The sequence below is a fragment of the Pongo abelii genome, chromosome 2, assembly GCF_028885655.2.
Source record: "Pongo abelii isolate AG06213 chromosome 2, NHGRI_mPonAbe1-v2.0_pri, whole genome shotgun sequence".
In the NCBI taxonomy this organism is placed as follows: Eukaryota; Metazoa; Chordata; class Mammalia; order Primates; family Hominidae; genus Pongo; species Pongo abelii.
Window position 1 is genome coordinate 111147586 of NC_085928.1, and position 18362 is coordinate 111165947.

At 41.8% G+C, this 18362-nt stretch overlaps 1 protein-coding gene across 4 annotated transcripts in view; it reads right to left on the reverse strand.

Moving 5' to 3' along the window:
• Positions 1-525: 525 nt before the first annotated feature.
• SNRK (SNF related kinase) overlaps positions 526-18362 on the reverse strand; it is a 66085-nt gene continuing 48248 nt past the window's right edge. For all 4 annotated transcript variants that reach the window (XM_024245438.3, XM_002813863.4, XM_024245439.3 and 1 more), the window contains 3 exons: positions 11176-11388; positions 8200-8334; positions 526-4339 (listed from right to left, as the gene is read on the reverse strand). In XM_024245438.3, coding sequence (XP_024101206.2) covers positions 3121-4339; positions 8200-8334; positions 11176-11388 — 1567 coding nt within the window. In that variant the 3' untranslated portion in view covers positions 526-3120. The remainder of the gene's footprint in view (positions 4340-8199; positions 8335-11175; positions 11389-18362) is intronic.

Sequence of the window (18362 nt, forward strand, 5' to 3'; positions counted from 1 at the left end):
TCATCAAATTCTAACACGGGATTGAAAATTGATCACAGGAAGTGGTTGCATGAGGCTGGAGTAAAGGGAGTTGCGGACAAGGTAAAGTATGCCAAAGGGCACAAGATTTCTTTCGGGGGGGAGTTGTAAAAGTCAATTATGGTAATGGTTGTGAGAACTGAGTAAGAGTAGCTGACCTTGGAATCACAGTAACAGGAGGAAGGCCAGAGCATGTGAATGTGTATGAAGGAAGGGAGGAAGGCAGAGGTGGGAACTTGTGGCAGTTCTCATTGCTTCCCTTTATTCAATTAGGCAGCATGGTGACCAGCAGAGTGAGGAAACAAGATGAAATAGAGAAATAAAGTGTACTTAATGGGCACCCTGGCCCCACCTCTTATTTGTGGCCATGAGTTTAAACATAATAATGACTGTACTTTTTCAGCCACATCTGGTGGTGCAGGCACAGGGCATGGAGAAGGCTGGGTCTAACTGAGGTGGGATCACACAAAGCTGCACTCATGAGAAGCAATACAACACAGGACACGGTTTATATTGCTGAACACCAATATGTCAACTTTATTATTTGGATTTTTTTTCCCATTTGTCACATACCTGTCAATGTTTACACAATGAGGGAAATCAACCAGCGTTGGAAGCAACTGACCAAATCAGCTGATAATTCTGTACCCTCTTAACACATATCAATTTTCACTTGGTAGGGATTATCTTTAATTCGGCCTCACAGCTATTCTTAAAATTGGTGTCAAGATTGTCACATCTTTAAATACAGATAGAATTGCCAGAAGTACATAATTATATATATACACACATACAGAAAAATACAAGACTAACTGTTTTTCCACAATATTTAATTTATACACTACTGTAACTATATGCAACTTTTGAAGACAGGTTAAGGGGTACAAGTAACTGTTTAGAGCAAGTAAGTAGTTTGGTCCAATATTATCTTAATGTAATGGTTTTTCGCTCCCTCCCTTTTATGTGACGACATACTATGACATACAAAACATGCACAATCATTCACTTATAAACAAAGGAGTAAGACACCACTCAGACTGACATTTGTATACCCCAAGGGTCAACCACACAACTAATAAGGCTATAATACAGCTATGCAGCATAAATGGTCAACACTGCTGATCCTAAAGTGAGCACCATATATACATCGGAATATAAAAAACCATTGAAACCAAACACATAAGGGTTAGTTAAAAGGTGCCATTCCAAGGCTATACATAATCACAAGAAAAAGTATTTACACTGCTTGGAAAACAGCTGCAACAAAGAGTTTATTGCCAATGCCCTTTATAAACTTCTCTCCTACGTTTAATACAGATGTTACGCTCACTATCTATGTGAACCACACATCTTATTTCTGGCCCTTTATAAGATCCCTGCTCAAGAATTTCAAGCAAATATGTTCTATGGCTTCACCCACACATCTATTCTCATAGCTTTCAAATTATAAATATCACAATGAACTAGAGCTGTAGCTTAAAACATATCTAGCTCAGGTCTAGAAAGTAAAATAAGTATTTTAAGTATCATTTTTACTTAGTTTAGTAAGTATACTGTGAAATTCAGAGTTCTGAGTACAATATATTTATCCTAAAGTAGCAGAGTCAGTGTGTACTTGAAGAAACAGTGACCACAGCAATGCAGTTCTTTGGTGATCTGCCCACTCTCTGAATTACAGGACCAGATGTGTCTCAGTCTGTCACCTCAGAGACATGACTCGGGGCTGAAGAGTGGGGAAGGGCCCTGGGTCCCAGCCACATGGTATCACCAATGTTGCTAAGCACTGCTTTTAAGACTCCCAGGGCACTGCATGAAAAAACAGCAACTGGCCCCTTCCATAATCAGCAATTTGCAATATACAGTGTTCTACAAGATAGAATGCCACAACAGATGATTATCTGGTCAAAAACAGTCTTTGTACAGGAATAGGTTAAAGCAAGAGTTCTTTGATTATTGTTCTGGCAGGAAAAGGCAAAGTGAAAAACAATTCCAGAAAAAAAAGTTACAAAGCAGGCTTTGTGCATTTTTGTTTGCTGTATGTGTGAATTTTACCCTTTTATGTATATTTTTTCATCAGCCAATTTCAAAGCTAGCTGAGCCAAAGGATATAACTGAATGAAAATAACAAAAGAGATAACCTAATTACCAAACTCCTAAAAACCAAATCCCAGTAGGTTTTAATTCATGGGGTTTTGATTTTGCCAACATTTGTGTGCACCTTCTGTACTAGGCCCTATAGTTCTTCTATCTACATGGAAATCCTGCAGTGTGCCCTACAGGAAGGAATTTACACAGAGCATCTTTTTGTTCTGTTAGACAGACATACACTCTCTAAGTAGAGTTAAGACATCATCACTTCATCACATTACAAAATAAGATTGTCTGCTTGTAATTTATCACTACAGGGGAAGCTGCCTTATAAATCTAAGTACTTTATCTCACCTATTACAAAAACAAGGAAATCTGTTTCAGTTAAATTTTCAGAGCCCAAACTTTGTTTTCACACTATAGCTTAAGACAAACAGGTGTGGGTATGTTCAACTGTGATTTAAGGTTCTCAGTGCAGACACTCACTGTCCTCTGCTCTGCATGGGCCATGGACGGCTGGGCGGCACAAGGTCGCTAGCTGGCTCCAGGCCTGTGGGCATCACAACGTTATTGCTTTGGTTCTGTCTCAGACACCAGAGAGTGTGTCTCAGAGCCCAGAGTTTCCACATCACAGAAGGTCAGGACAGGAATTCAGATTTTTCACAAAGAAAAGCATTTTTTCTCTCTCTAGGTTAAGTGCAGAACATCAAATTTCTAAGTGCTCCATTTATAAGAGGTTCCAGATATACATCTTGATTTAATCCTGATCATCCACATTAAAATTATGAATGTAAAAATTACATAATAGGCTTTTCGGCTGGAAAAGAAAAGAAGTGTCTAGCAGCATGCACAAAGACCATGCATTGTCACATCATCAGGCGAACAAATGGAAAGGTAATAAATAATTGCTCCTAACGCCCACTTTAAACTAGTAAAACCAAATGGGAACAGTGAAGTGAGCCGGTCTTCACTGCTCTGAGCAGGAAGCGTGCTAGCGGCCAGATGGGGCCACAGTCAGATGACATGGCAACAGCTGGCTGGGCTGGATGCGCACAGCAGCCCCTCCTTAGGGTTCCGCTGGATGTTCACAGAGATAGTCTTTTCGCACAGAGGTAGCTGCAGCACGTTATTTTTCAGGTTCTTGCTCTTTATCCGTTCCAATTCAGTGGTGGTATCTGCCATGTGGTCAGAGAAAAACTTTATGCCGCCCACTGCAGGGGCCTGCCCTGCATTCCCTGTGGAGCTGATGCACATTTTCCATGTAGATTTCTCTTGGACTTTCACACTGGAAAATGACAAGCCATTCTGTGGATCAATAATGTACTTGGTACTCCCATGAAGCTGGGAGCCGAGGCAGAGGCTCATGAGTTTGAGGCTCTCAACAAGCTCCCCAGCACTGCGAGAGGCCAGCTGCATGGAGTTGCTGGGGCCGGCACAGCGGCGTGTGGTACCCGATGTATTGGTGGGGTTGCCACCCGAGCTGCTGGAGGGGCTGCCCCCACCAGCATTGTTCTCGCTGGGGCTGGCCTTGTCCACCCCTCCACTGGCATTGCTCGGCTTGCTCTGGCCCCCGCCATCCCCCTCACTGCCAGGGGGCCCCTCGCTGCTATCCCGGCGGTGCCAGGAGTAGGTGAACCCGCTATCTTTATCGAGCCGCCGCCGGCTTTCAGAATCATCATCACTGGTCTCCGAACTACTGCAGCTGGAGCCCCGGCCCTGACTTTTCCTCCGGTGGTAGCGTTTGTGAACTGTACCTGGAGAAGCTATATTCATCTTTAACCTGCTCAACTTGGGAGGCAGATTCTCATCCATGTCAAACTCATCATCAGATTCCCCTTCCTCAAAGATCTGGTTGAGGACGGGCGCGCTCTTCCTGGATGTCAGGCGGTTGGTCACAGATGGCTTCCGGCGCAAAACCACTTGTGTTGAGAGGGACATGGGTTTCTTGTCCTCCTCATCTTCCTCTTCATCTTCTTCCACCCTGAACAGACACTTCCGCCCACTGGCTGTGGGTTTTAAGCTTGTGGGTGGCACCGTAGAGAGTGCTGGTCCAGCCAACTCGGGGAGGTCATCTTTCTTAGCTGAGTCACACAGGCCTTTGCTCCTGTGCCCATTGAGGACACTGTCAGCAGCCCGAGCAGGAGACTGAGGGACAGTCGTGTGGGACAAAGGAGTGGCCGTGAGGTCATCCTCAAGGTCCTGGGGTACATCAATTTTGGTTGGCCATGACTGCCTATGTAACAGATAGATTGGGGGGGGGGAAAGCCATAGAATTATTATGCAGATGATAGTAAAGTACATCACATCGAACTTACTGGGACAAAATCTACAGACTTAAAGAAAAAAGCAGCAGCCTTGCAAACCCATTCAACATCCTGTAAACATCAGCAAGGCCACCAGAAGGGCAAATGTGGTTTTGAAACATGGTTCAGTTTGTGGCTTATTGGCCAAGTGCCAACTTCATCACAGCTGTCAGAAAAGAAAATAGGGCAAAGAGCTACTCCATCTTTTCTATACAAAAGCTTTATACTACAAGATAAACATTTTTTAAAAGCCCATGGAGGTTATTGGCAAAGCAAAACCTGAACACCACATGTTTTGTTTCTTTGGTTCTTAGATCACATAAAGGTATATTACTACAAATAAAATTCACCTGAAATTTCCAGGGCTCCTGATTTTACCATGGGGTAAGAACTTGGTGTTTATAAAATGAAATGGAAAGTTTAATGGATCTGAATTTTTAAAAAGTTATATGTATAACACGTATACATCATACAAAATCATATAAAAATCTCTTCTCCGATTAAAAAAACTCACTAAGTTAAATATAAATATCTGTCTTTTGAGACAGGGTCTCACTCTGTTATTCAGGCTGGAGTGCAAGGGCATGAATCCAGCTCACTACAGCCTTGACCCCCTGGGATATCAAGCAATCCTCCCACTTCAACCTCTCGAATAGCTGGGACTACAGGCGCACGCCACCGTGCCAGCCTTAAATAAGTATATTTTTAAATGCCCATACAGGAGTAGTGAGTAACAAAATTCGCCATTATTTAAACTTTCATTTTATCTCCCAACCTGGAGCTGGAGTTGCCAAAGTAACAAGAATACTGCTTGGTACCCAAAGAAGATAAAGTTTTTAAATGAGGGTCTCTAGCTGCTATTCTGAATAAACATCTCTGAATTGTCAACTATCCTCTCTCCCCAGGGGGGATGGTCATATAGTTCTAATAATAAAGCAGGAACAAAATTTTACCAGTGGCCACTGTATGTGGAATATCCACTAGACTTGCTATGTGCAAGTTTTCTTTTGTTTTGCACAGGTTCCCCTTTAATAAAATAAACCTATCGTTAAAAAAAAAAAATTTAAATTTGAAGCTAAGAAGCAGTATTCTCTGAAGTGGTCATAACCGAACAATGGCTAACACCGTGTGGCCACGTCCTGCTTATGGGTTAACTTCTTGGTTTTCCATTCCAGAACTATCTGGGTGCAGTCTATGAGATGCCTACCCTGCTATCTGGCTACTCCCTAGAGAGTTCCAACAGTGCTGTCCTCGGCTCTACAGGGCAGGCTGGAGGAAGAGTCTCCGGAGTCTGCAGACAGGCCCCGGACACAGTCAGTCATAAGAGTTCTCAATTAGAAATAATTCTAAAAGCCTAAGCCCTTCTCTCAGGCCTCATGTTCTTCCATACAAATGTAATGGGGCAGCCCTACAATTATTCATATTTTTAACAAAGTTAATGCTACTATATCTGAAACAGAATCTCTTCTAGAATTTAAGAAACCTTAAGCTACTTGATTTGACAACTCCCAATACCACACCACCTCACTGCTGCAGGATCCTATCTGTACCAACACCACTCCTTTCAGCTAAGCCACATCTTATACCTACATTCCTGAGATGGCATCTGGGACTTCATTCTCTAGTGGAATCCCTGTGTTCTCCCTCAATTCCAGGTCTAGGACCCTGCCCCTAGACTCCAGAACCTGCAGGCCAAATCCCTGTTTCTTTCTGCCTACCAAACTGCTTGTGAAGACACCCAGCCGGCTAGGAGGCTGGATATCAGTCTATTGTTAACCACCCATCTCAACCAGCCTGTCACAAATTCTTCCAGACTACCCACTGGCCACAGAGCATGTATCTGTTCTCTGTGGCTGTGGCTCTCACTGGCCTGACCCTTCCTCCATCCCTGCCCAGCTAGTTGCCATTTTAAATACAGTCTCCTGACTCAGTCCAGGTTTCTACCTCCTAGGTCATTCTGACCACAAGGCATACCCAACAATGGAACCAAGGGAGGTCCAGGGTCTTGTCAACGTTATAGTGACAACAAAGAGAAGGCAAGTCAGGAGACACTGCCACTGCCAGTGGGCCCTGTACCATAGAAAAAAAGGCGCTCATAGCTTCTCCACTTCAGAGTCTCCATGACAGCAAAAGGAAAACAGTTCAGAAAGCTCTGGTATTTTTAAATTTTTTTTATTTTTAATTTTTATAGAGACAGGGTCTATGTTGCCCAGGCTAGTCATGAACTGGGCTCAAAGGATCTTCCCACCTTGGCCTCCCAAAGGGTTGAACCACTGTGCCTGGCCTACTATTTCTTTATAGCTAATGTTGGTCTCACGTATACAATCAGCTTTAGACTGAGTTCTGGTATGTTTCACTGAATAGAAGAGAGTTCAAATCTAAATATTCTCTTCCAGAAGCCTGGTGGTAGCTCCAGTCTTGGTGCACCTGGAGAGTAGTGATGTTCTGCCTTGGGGTTACTCTTTCTTGCCAGGGAGCTCGGGTCAGGACTAGGTTGACCGTAACCTCTGAGCATCAGTCTCTGGTTTATCTCATCCCCAAGAACCTCCTCACTCCCTGGGTTCAGTCCTCTTCTAAGCAGACACTAGACAGTGTGCCTAGTTTTTATTACAGAGGAATGCATCCAAGATATGAATAAAGTTACTAAATTCATGTTCTAGTTAAACTAGACTTCTAAATCTTTACTGTTTGGCAAGCTGGGAATGTTTTCCTCCCCTACCCTGCCACTCCACCCAAGCAACAAAGTTCACATGGTGAGCCAACTGCAAGTAACTTAAAAGCGAAATGGCTTTCTTAATCTTTTACAATCATAATATTATTATTCACAATAATATTCACACACATATATTCATAAATATTTGGAGGTACACACAGATTTACTCAGAATCAGGAGCACTCTTCTGTTTTTGAACTACAGTTCCATGGGTTACTTTATCTGAGTGCATAAAGATAAACTCGAAATAAATTTCATAGTGATAATGAAAAAAGCAAGCCCTTTCCATGCTTTAAGTGGAAAGTTACTCTGGCAGAAGAAAAAGCAAAGTGGGAAGGTTGGGGGAGAGGAGGAGGAGTAGGAGGAGGAGAAAAGGCTTGGGGAGCAGCACGTTCATGACTTTACTGAAGACAATGGTGTAAAATATTCCCAGCAGTGACGGCAAACACACAAAGCCCTGGTTCTAAGTGCTTTACATGTATTAATTCATCATTCCTCTCCACAACCCCATGAGGTAAATAGCACTGTTACTTTTGTTTTACAGATCGGGCAGCTAAGTCATAGAGAGGTTAAGCAACCTCCCAAGGTCAAGCAGCTAAGAAATCAACTAGCTAATGTGACTGTCCAATCCCGGAAATCCTGAAAGAACACTGTGGCATAGCAATACTCTATTTGATTTTAAAAATTACTTCAAATAACTGAGGGAGAATTCAGCCTTGTTCCTAGAATGAAAAACTAAAGAAAATAACAGATTAATACATGTTGGATTTGGAAGAATTTAATGAAAATAACTAGCAAGACACTCTGGCTTGAGGCTGCTTCTCCAAACATGTTTTCCTGACCATGCCAACAGACACAGCCCCGGTCCCCACTGAGCCCAGGAGGGGACGGCATCCCTGGTGATGAGGGAACCCAGACCCTCATGTACACCTGAAGAGCCCATGTGTGGCCTCTCCAATGAGGCCGTCATCACTGTTTGTACTCTCTTGCCCCAAAGAGTTAGGAAGCATTAAAAAAAAAAAGTTCGCTATTTCAAAACGTTAAACTTACTAAAATCAGTGAAGATTTTTTTCTCACCTAAACTGGGCCTTGATATTGCTCGGGCTTGCAGATCTGGTCTGTATTTCTTTCTCTTGCTTTTCTCTCAGGATCCTTTCAGCCAGCAGGAAGTATGTGGCTGTGATATGGTTATACCTGTTGGTTTCCAGGGCTCTGAGGAAAACAAGGTGAGAGCAAACGTCAGCCATATCAGGAGGTTTTTTACAAGAAGCAGAATTGATTTTTAAAAGTACAAGCAAGTTAAATTCAATGGCTGGAATCTTTAAAATTATGCAAAAAATGCAAACCAGAAAAAAACCAAACTAGTAGTTATTTAGGTCACTCAAAATTCTAAAAACAACTGCATAAAAATGTTCATATTTTTATGAAGATTTTTCGTAAATGAGAGAAAAATCCAAAGTGCCAACAGCAGCTCAGTTAGACGTCAGTTTTAGACACATAAGATAATGAGTGCACGCATTATTCAAAATTTGAATTTGTGTGTACAGTGTTTGTATTTGTTCAGGTGGCTTACTTGCTTCCACTAGAAGTACATGAAGACGAGGTCTGTGTTACATGAATGTGCACTGAAGTACTAATATCAATCAGAAAACTTAGAAAATGTTTTTATTTTCATACTCCCTCTGCATTTACTGGCAATTTAGGCACTACAGAATTATTAAAGAAATTGAAAGCATGTCACTATCAATCACTTTGAATAAAATCAATGTAGTCATTCATTCATTTAAAAAGTAATGTTCACCGAGTACCTAGTCTGGCTAGACACGGTGCTGGGACACAAGGCCCAACAAGGCCCACAGCCCTGCCCACTCTTTTGTAGCTGACCTGTCACAGGACATACTAGGAGCGTGCTTTGGCGGATCCCACAAGGCCAGGAAATACGTAACTACGGTTTTCAGAAACTTTCTGTAGTTACTGAAAATACTCACACAATGAACACTTAGGAAGAGAAGCAAGAGACCCCATTTTTCAAAATGTACACTGGGGTCACAACTAATGGGGGTAAGGCAGGCTGAGGCATGAGATTCCAAAGGAAGTGTCCAAGGTGAAATTCAAGGATAGAATGACTTATTAGTTTCTTCAGCAAAGTGCTGAATACAGGAGTTGGCTTGGGTTTGGAAATGTATTGTGAGAGAAAGGTGTGTGTTGGAACTCAGGAGTCACCCTCAGAATGAGCAGCTTCTCATGATGTGAGCAGCAAGCACAGAGTGAGGCTAGCTGAGAGGAGAGCAAGACTGGCTCACCCAGCTATCGGGAAACCAGCAAACTGGCAAACTGGAGTCACCTGAACCATTTAAATTGCACTACCTTTTGGATTTATAATTGAATTTATATTAATTAAATAGTTCTAGATGACACTACTGCATGTATATATGTATTTATTTAAGCTAAGAACGTAAGGCCAATTCAGAGAGATACAAACAGCCTTTTACCCCTTCAAAAGTGAAAAATCATTTTCTACACATTCCAAAAGTGAGTGTCTGTAGCAGCAACAGCAAGTGTCCCGTCTCCGCCACAAGTTTAGGTCATTTAAGTAGCTGTGAGTCAATACTGTAAAGAACCATAATATATTTGGAAACTTATAGAAATTTGTGCTTAAACCAAAATTAAGAACCTGGGTTTATTTTTATAAACCTTTCTTTCCAGTAATGTAAAACACTCTTAAGTGTCCTTTATACAGACACTGCCCTTCTCAGAGATCAGAGCCTCCCAGTGGGCATGTGTGTGGCACGAAGACACACGGCAGGGGTCTGCAGGTCCAGCCCACAGGCTTCTCTTCCCCGAAGTCAGGGAACTGGATCAAATCCTGAAAGGGCCCTCCTGCTGGGAGCCCCTTTTTTTGCCTCCTAGAGCATACTCTCTTTCCAACATACCCAACTGTTTCATTCAACACATTAAATAACCTCTGACCTTTAATTTGTGGAAATACTCCTTGTTTTTACAGTCAAGACCTCTTATAGAAATTAATCATTATCAGAACAAAGCAAATGCATCTTTCCTCTGTATTACCTTTGATTCCAAACTGTTTATTAAAATCTGGCTTTGGGGCTGGGCACAGTGGCTCACGCCTGTAATCCCAGCGCTTTGGGAGGCCAAGGCGGGCAGATCATGAGGTCAGGAGATCAAGACCATCCTGGCTAACACGGTGAAACCCTGTCTCTACTAAAAAATAGAAAAAATTAGCCGGGCATGGTTGCAGGCACCTGTAGTCCCAGCTACTTGGGAGGCTGAGGCAGGAGAATGGCGTGAACCCGGGAGGCGGAGCTTGCAGTGAGCCAAGATTGTGCCACTGCACTCCAGCCTGGGCGACAGAGCGAGACTCCGTCTCAAAAACAAAAACAAAAAAACAACTGGCTTTGGTTTTAAAGGATGTAATTAACAACTTGTATAACTTGCAGGCTCCAGGTGGCTGCAGCAGGGGCTCTCAAGGGCCAGATAATAAATATTTCAGGCTTTGTAGGCCATGTGGTCTCTCCCACAACCACTCTGCCATTGTAGCACAGTGCAACCATTGACAATACTTAAATGAATGGACATGGCTGTGGCCCAATAAAACTTCACTTATAAAAATGTGTGGCTGGCACCATTTACCAACTCCTGATTTAGAGGACTCTAGGCAGGTGGTACTGTTCTCCCTACTCACTGTGGGGACCAGAAGGAGACAGAGGAATGAGAATAGTGCTACAGATAAGGTACATACTGGGATACAAAACAAGCTGTTTCATTCCACCCCTATAGAAAGGGAAAAAGGCCACAGCACTCACTGACACCACCCAGCAATGGCTTTACTTGTTCACTAGCATAAAAACCAAAACACCAAAAAAAAACCTGTGTCAGGCCCTGGGCCAAGAACTTTAGAGATAAATGACACAACTCTTGCCAACTGGGAACTCTTATCTATTATACAGGTGTCCAAAGGCTGTGTTAAGTAGAGAGAGCCCATTCCAAGAATCCTAAACCTGTGGCCCTCTGTGCTGACAGGCATTGACGTACTCTACAATGGCGTCTCGATCCGCTATGTCCCCAAGCACCATGCGCTGAATGATGCTGTTGTGCTCCTCTTCCGAGAGATTTTTGTATGACACAAGGGGAATGTTATACTTTGTGGCTGGTGAAGGGTCCACTCCCTGAAGCCAAGGATGATTTTCAATCTCTTCTAAAGAAGCCCTTCTCTTGGGATCTCTCTGTAGCATCCGTGTGATTAGGCTGGAAAGGAAGGTAAGTCCATTGTTAAAGCAAACTGCTTGCAAGGATCAGTAATGATGGGTCATTTTATTAATAAAATGATTTCCTATACCATCAATTAAATTCGGTGCACTAGTGGTGGCAGTGGGGCAGATGGGAATAAAAATCTAGTGCCACTGTAGTCATAAAATAAAAAATCACAACTTCCAGGTATACTGATAAGCCAAATGCACAAATAAGAGCTCCCTATCATCTAGAATTAACTATAGGTATCAACATCTGTTCTTGAATTAACTGCTGGCTTAGTGACATACCAGAATTAAATTCAAGGATCAGCAATGACATACAGAATAGAGTATACAAGCCCACTTCTGTTTCAGAAAAAAATGAATGATGCTTCTGATGAAAACAACTAAAATACCATGTTATATATATATATAATTTTTGGAAATGGAGTCTCGCTCCATTGCCAAGCTGGAATGCAGTGGCGCAACCTCGGCTCACTGCAACCTCAACTCTTAGGTTCAAGCAATTCTCCTGCCTCAGCCTCCCAAGTAGCTGGGACTACAGGCACGTGCCACCACACCCAGCTAAGTTTTGTATTTTTGGTAGAGACGGGGTTTCACTACGTTGGCCAGGATGGTTTCAATCTCTTGACCTAGTGATCCGCCCGCCTCGGCCTCCCAAAGTGCTGGGATTACAGGCATGAGCCACCGCGCCCGGCCCATGTAATGTATTTTTAGGAAACTATTTTATTTAAAGGCACCATTTTGACAGAATAAATAAGTTAACACTCAGCAACTAAAAATGAAGTAAAAGCAGAACCCTTATGAAATGAATGACAAAGCTGGCCTTTGCCCTGTTTCTGCTTCAGCTTTACAGGCTATGTTGGGTGCATATAACAGAATATAATGTGTAAGGCCTACTGAAGGTAGATAGTACAACTAGAGCCCTTGTAACGAGCTAGGACTCCAGCTTCAGTGTGAGGGTAAATGAAAAATGAGAAACAACTTAGAACTTCTAACTACAAGCTGGTCCTCACACAAGTCTGTGTTCCAAACTAATGATATCTGTGTGGTACACAGAAGTTAATTTATAGTGCTTTCAGCTGGAAGCACTCCTAGGCAACTAGTAGAGAAGTAAATATACAGACCCTTCCTGTAGGAATGTAACTTAAAACCAGACTCAAATAATTCTCCAAATATTACAAAGAATATCAGTCAAAAACAAAAAAGAAACAAGGTACCAACAGCAAGACCTAGGAAACATAAGCAAAATCAGAATGCGAATACTTCAGATACTGAAATTTTCAGATGTAAAATGTAACTGCGTTAAATATGTTTAAGACATGAAAGAGAATCTTGAAAATAATATAGCCAGGGAACTAAAGATGATATTTTATACTATAAATAAAGCTACTATACATAAAATTGCTAGGCAGTTGAGAAAAAACTAAATAGGGCTTCTAAAAATGAAAAATAATCACTGTAACTAAAAACAAAATCAATAAACAAAATTTAAAAATTAGAATTAATGTAAGATAAAATTAAGGAAATAACTATCAATAGACTGAGATAGGAAATACAAAACAGTTTTATAAAAAGAAGAGGACAGAGTGAGAGAAATGAGAAAATGAGGAAGAAACTGTATTTGAAAAGATAATGGCTGAGAATTTTCCAAAATTCATCAAAGAGCACAAATCTTGAACCACTAAGCCTAACACATCCTAAGCACAATAAATAGAATATCTTAAAGCAGCGTAAGTGAAGACAGGACACCTACGTGGAGACAAGAAGATGATAAGATGGACAGCTGACTTCTCAACAGCAACAACGGATGCCAGAAAACAGTGGAACAATATCTTCCATGAGCTGAGAGAAAATAACTATCAACCTAGAATTCTATACTCAATGAAACCATCTTTTAGGAGCATACATAACATGAAGACATTCCAAATAAAAACTGAGAATGCTTATCACCAACATATGCTCATCCAAACAAATTCTAAACAATTTTATTTTGACAGGATAGTGTGATTCCACTTGGAAGGGTAAACAGTTTCTGTCAAGCATCTGGGTAAATATGAAATTTTTAACTGTGTAGATAATCATATCTACTTTGTGGCATTTGAAAAATTAATAAAATATTGGATGGTAGTTAAGATATTCTAAAGATTTTGTGTTGTTCAAGAAGAGAATAAAGAGGCTGGACACAGTGGCTCATGCCTGTCATCGCAGCACTTTGGAAGGCTGAGGAGGAGGGACTGCTTGAGCCCAGGAGTCTCAGACCAGCCTGGGCAACATATCAGACACTGTCTGATATGATTAGGCTTTGTGTTGCCACCCAAATCTAATTTTGAATTATAAACCTTATAATCCCCATAATCCCCACGTGTCAAGGGAGAGACCAGGTGGAGGTAAATGAACCATGGGGGCAGTTTCCCCATGCTGTTCTCATGATAGTGATGATGAGCTGATGGTTTTATAAGTGTTCAGTAGCTTCTCCTGAGTTCCTTTTCCTTCCTGCTGCCTTGTGAAGAAGGTGTCTTGCTTCCCCTTCACTTTCTGCCATGACTGTAAATTTCCTGAGGCCTCCCCAGCCACGCTGAACTGCAAGTCAATTAAATCTCTTTCCTCTATAAATTACCCAGCAGTTCTTTGTAGCTGTATGAAATGGACTAATACACCATCTCTACAAAAAAATTAAAAAAAAATTAGCCAGGTGTGGTGGCTTGCACCTGTGGTCCCAGCTACTTGGGAGGCTGAGAGGTTGAGGCTGCAGTGAGCCATGATTGCACTGAGGCATTCCAGCCTGGGTGACAGGGTGAGACCATTCCCCCCACACCTCCCAAAAAATAAAGATAAGAATAAGCTATAAATTTTGTTAAATTAAGTATAAAAACATGAGGCCCCTGGGCACAGTGGTTCATGCCTGTAATCCTAGCACTTCGGGAGGCTGAGGCAGGTGGACTGCCTGAGCTAAGGAGTTCGAGACCAGCCTGGGCAAAATGCGAAACCCCATCACTACTAAAAATACAAAAAATTAGCCAGATGTGGTGGCGTGTGCCTGTAATCCCAGCTACTCCAGAGGCTGAGGCACGAGAATCACTTGAACTCGGGAGGTGGAGGCTGCGGTGAGCCAAGATAGTGTCACTGCACTCGAGCCTGGGCGACAGATTGAGAGACTTCATCTCAAAAAATAATTTAAAAAAAGGTATAAAAACATGTATATTTGGCCAGGCGCGGTGGCTCAGGCCTGTAATACCAGCACTTTGGGAGGCCCAGGCAGGTGGATCACGAGGTCAGGAGATCGAGACCATCCTGGCTAACACAGTGAAACCCCGTCTCTACTAAAAATACAAAAAATTAGCTGAGCGTGGTGGCAGGCGCCTGTAGTCTCAGCTACTCGGGAGGCTGAGGCAGGAGAATCACTTGAACCTGGGAGGCAGAGCTTGCAGCAAGCTGAGATCACACCACTGCACTCCAGCCTGGGCAACAGAGCGAGACTCCGTCTCAAAACCAAAACCAAAACAAAAACAAACAAAAAAATGTGTATCTGTGTTAAAACAGGTAGAAAAATCACTAAAATAACAGACTATAACTTTCCAGCTAATTCAGGGGGAAAGTCAAATGAGGGGAAAAAGAAAAACGTTGGCAGGGCGTGGTAGCTCATGTCTATAATCCCAGCACTTCGGGAGGCAGAGGCTGGAGGATCTCTTGAGACCAGGAGTTCAAGAACAGTCTAGGCAACATAGTGAGACCCAGTCTCTACAAAAAGTTTAAATATAAGCCAGGCACGGTGGCACATACCTATAGTCCTAGCTACTCAGCAGGCTGAGGCAGGACAATCACTTGAGCCCAGGAGTTGAAGGCTGCAGTGAGCTATGTATGATTGTACCACTGTATTCCAGCCTGGGCAACAAAACAAGACCCTGTCTAAGAAAAGAAAGAGAGGGAGGGAGGGAGGACAGAGGGAGAGAGCAAGGGAGGGAGAGAGCAAGGGAGAGAGGATAGAGGGAGGGTAAGGCAGGGAGGAAAGGGAAGAAGGGAGGGCAGGAGAGAGGGGAGGAAACAGAGGGCAGAGGGAGGGGGAGGGAGGGAGGAAGGAAGGGGAGGGAGCGAAGAAAGAAAGAAAAAGAGAAAGAATGAAGGGGAAAGGAAAGGAAAGGAATCCTCTATCAACTCCAAAGAAGAATGGGGTAAAAAGAAAAAAAAAACTGAAGTAGGACAAACATAAAACATATAAAAAGATGGCATAAATAGATCTACATCTATCAGTGACTACAATAAGTGTAAATGGAATAAACTCTCCATTTAAAACACAAAAATCATCAGATGGGATTAAAGAAAAACTCGGCTCCAGCCTGTTAAAAAAAGATGTATTTAAAACCAGGACAATGGGAAGTTTAAGAAAAGAAAGAAAAACTATACAGCACACAAATGGTAACCAACAGAAGACTGGTGTGGCTAAAATTAGACAACACAGACTGACTTTAAGGCAAAAAAGCAGTACTAAAGAGGGCCATTACCTCATTGATACAAATTGATAGAATGGGAAGATACAACACTTTTCAACTTGTTTACACCTAATAACATTACCTCAAAACACTCAAAGCAAAAACGGACAGAGCTCCAAGAATAAAACAAATCTACCATCACAGCAGAAGAATATCTCAGTAACTGATAGATCCAGTAGGAGAAAGAAAAACTCATAAAGGATGCAAATAATTTTGAACAGCATAATTAAAAAGCTTGATCTTAAGGATTTATGCAGAACTCCAAAACTGGAAAATATACACTATTTTCCAGAACAAAAAGATCTTATGCTAGGCCATAAGCAAGCCTCAGCAATTTGAAAAAACAAAAAAACAAAAACAACACTGGTACCATAGAGGCTATTATTCTTGGACCACAACACAATTAAGTTAGAAATCAATAAAAAGCTAATTAGAAAAATGCCATACATTTGGAAATGTAAAACACCCCTGTAAACAACTCACACATGAAATACATCAACACAAACTAGAAAATACTTATTAGAACTGAATAATAACAAAAGGACTATAAATCAAAACTAGTGGGATGCAGCTAAAATGGTATCAGAAGGCAATTTATAGCCTTAAATTATTACAACAGAAAAGGGAAATTTGTGAGCTAAGTATCCAACAACAGAAAGAAAAAGAACAGAATTAGCCCATGGAAGTGAGTGGCACAAAATACTACAGACAAGAGAAAAGAAAATTAATAAAACATAAAACAAAAATTATAATTGTTAATAAAAGCAAAAGGTAGTTCTTAGAAAAAGACTAATAAAATAAACTTCTGGCAAAACTGATCAAGACAAAAAAAGATAAGGCACAAATTATCACTATTGAAATTAAAAAGGACAATATATCCACACTTCTTACAGACTTAAAAAATATAACTAAAAGATATTATAGGCTGGGCGTGGTGGCTCACGCCTGTAATCCCAGTACTTGGGGAGGCCGAGGCAGGCGGATCACGAGGTTAAGAGACTGAGACCATCCCGGCCAACATGGTAAAACCCTGCCTTTACTAAAAATACAAACATTAGCTGGGCACGGTGGTGCGCACCTCTAGTCCCAGCTAACTAGGAGACTGAAGCAGGAGAATCGCTTGAACCCAGGAGGTGGAGGCTGCAGTGAGCCGAGACTGTGCCACTGCACTCCAGCCTGGGAACACCACTAGACTCCATCTCAAAAAAAAAAAAAAAAGATAATATAGATAATATAAATACTTGAAGTTAATACACTTGAAAAATTAGATAAAGCAGATATGTCCCTTAAAAAACACAGCTTAGCAAAACTGAAATAGGAAAAAATTTTAAAAACCTAAATAGTCCCAATAATTTTTTTTTTTTTTTTTTTTTGAGACAGGGTCTTATTCTGTCAGCCAGACTGGAATGCAGTGGTGCAATCACAGCTCACTGTATCCTCGACCCTCTGGGCCCATGCCATCCTCCCACCTCAGCCTCTCCAGTAGCTGGGACCACAGGCGTGGGGGCGTAACTGGCTAATTTTTCTTTTTTTGTTTGCTTGTTTAGTAGAGACAGGGCCTCCCTATGTTGCCCAGGCTGGTCTTGAACTCCTGGGCACAAATGATCCTTCCATCTTGGCCTCCCAAAGTGCTGAGATTACAGGAACAAGCCACCATGCCTGGCGCCAATAATAATAATTATTATTTTTTTGAGACACAGTCTCACTCTGTCGCCCAGGCTGGAGTGCAGTGGCATGATCTCAGCTCACTGCAACCTCCACCTCCCGGGTTCAAGTGATTCTCCTGCCTCAGCCTCCTGAATAGCTGGGATTACAGGTGCCAGCCACCATGCCTGGCTAATTTTTGTATTTTTAGTAGAAACAGGGTTTCACCATGTTGGTCAGGCTGGTCTCAAACTCCTGATCTTGTGATCTGCCTGCCTCGGCCTCCCTAAGTGCTGGGATTACAGGTGTGAGCCACTGTGCCCAGCCTCAATAATTATTAAAAATAATCCTTCTAGGAGGGAGACACAGACAGCTACTAAGATACTCGGAACCGTTCTATTTCTTAAACTAGATAATGGGTACACAGGTACTCATTTTACTACATATACATTGTATACTTATTTGAATGATATATATATCAATATAAAAATCAGCTTTTTCAGTAGAAGCTGTGGAAATACTCCTTGAATTACAACATGAATCACAAACATCCAACACGCAGACAACGTATGCCCCCAGACAACTGCCCTGCTTCTTGGGGTAGAGAATAGTTAACCGTAAGGTCATAAAAATAATCATCATGAATATTCATAGTTTCCTATGTGCTAAGGACCGAGCTAAGAGCTTTACACATATTAATTCATTTAATTTTCACAATAACCCTACATGGTAGTTTCTACCACTCTGACATCATTAGTAAATGGAGAAGTCAATACTTGAATACAGAGTTTGAATATCTAAGTTCTTTTTTTTTTTTTTTGAGATGGAGTCTCAC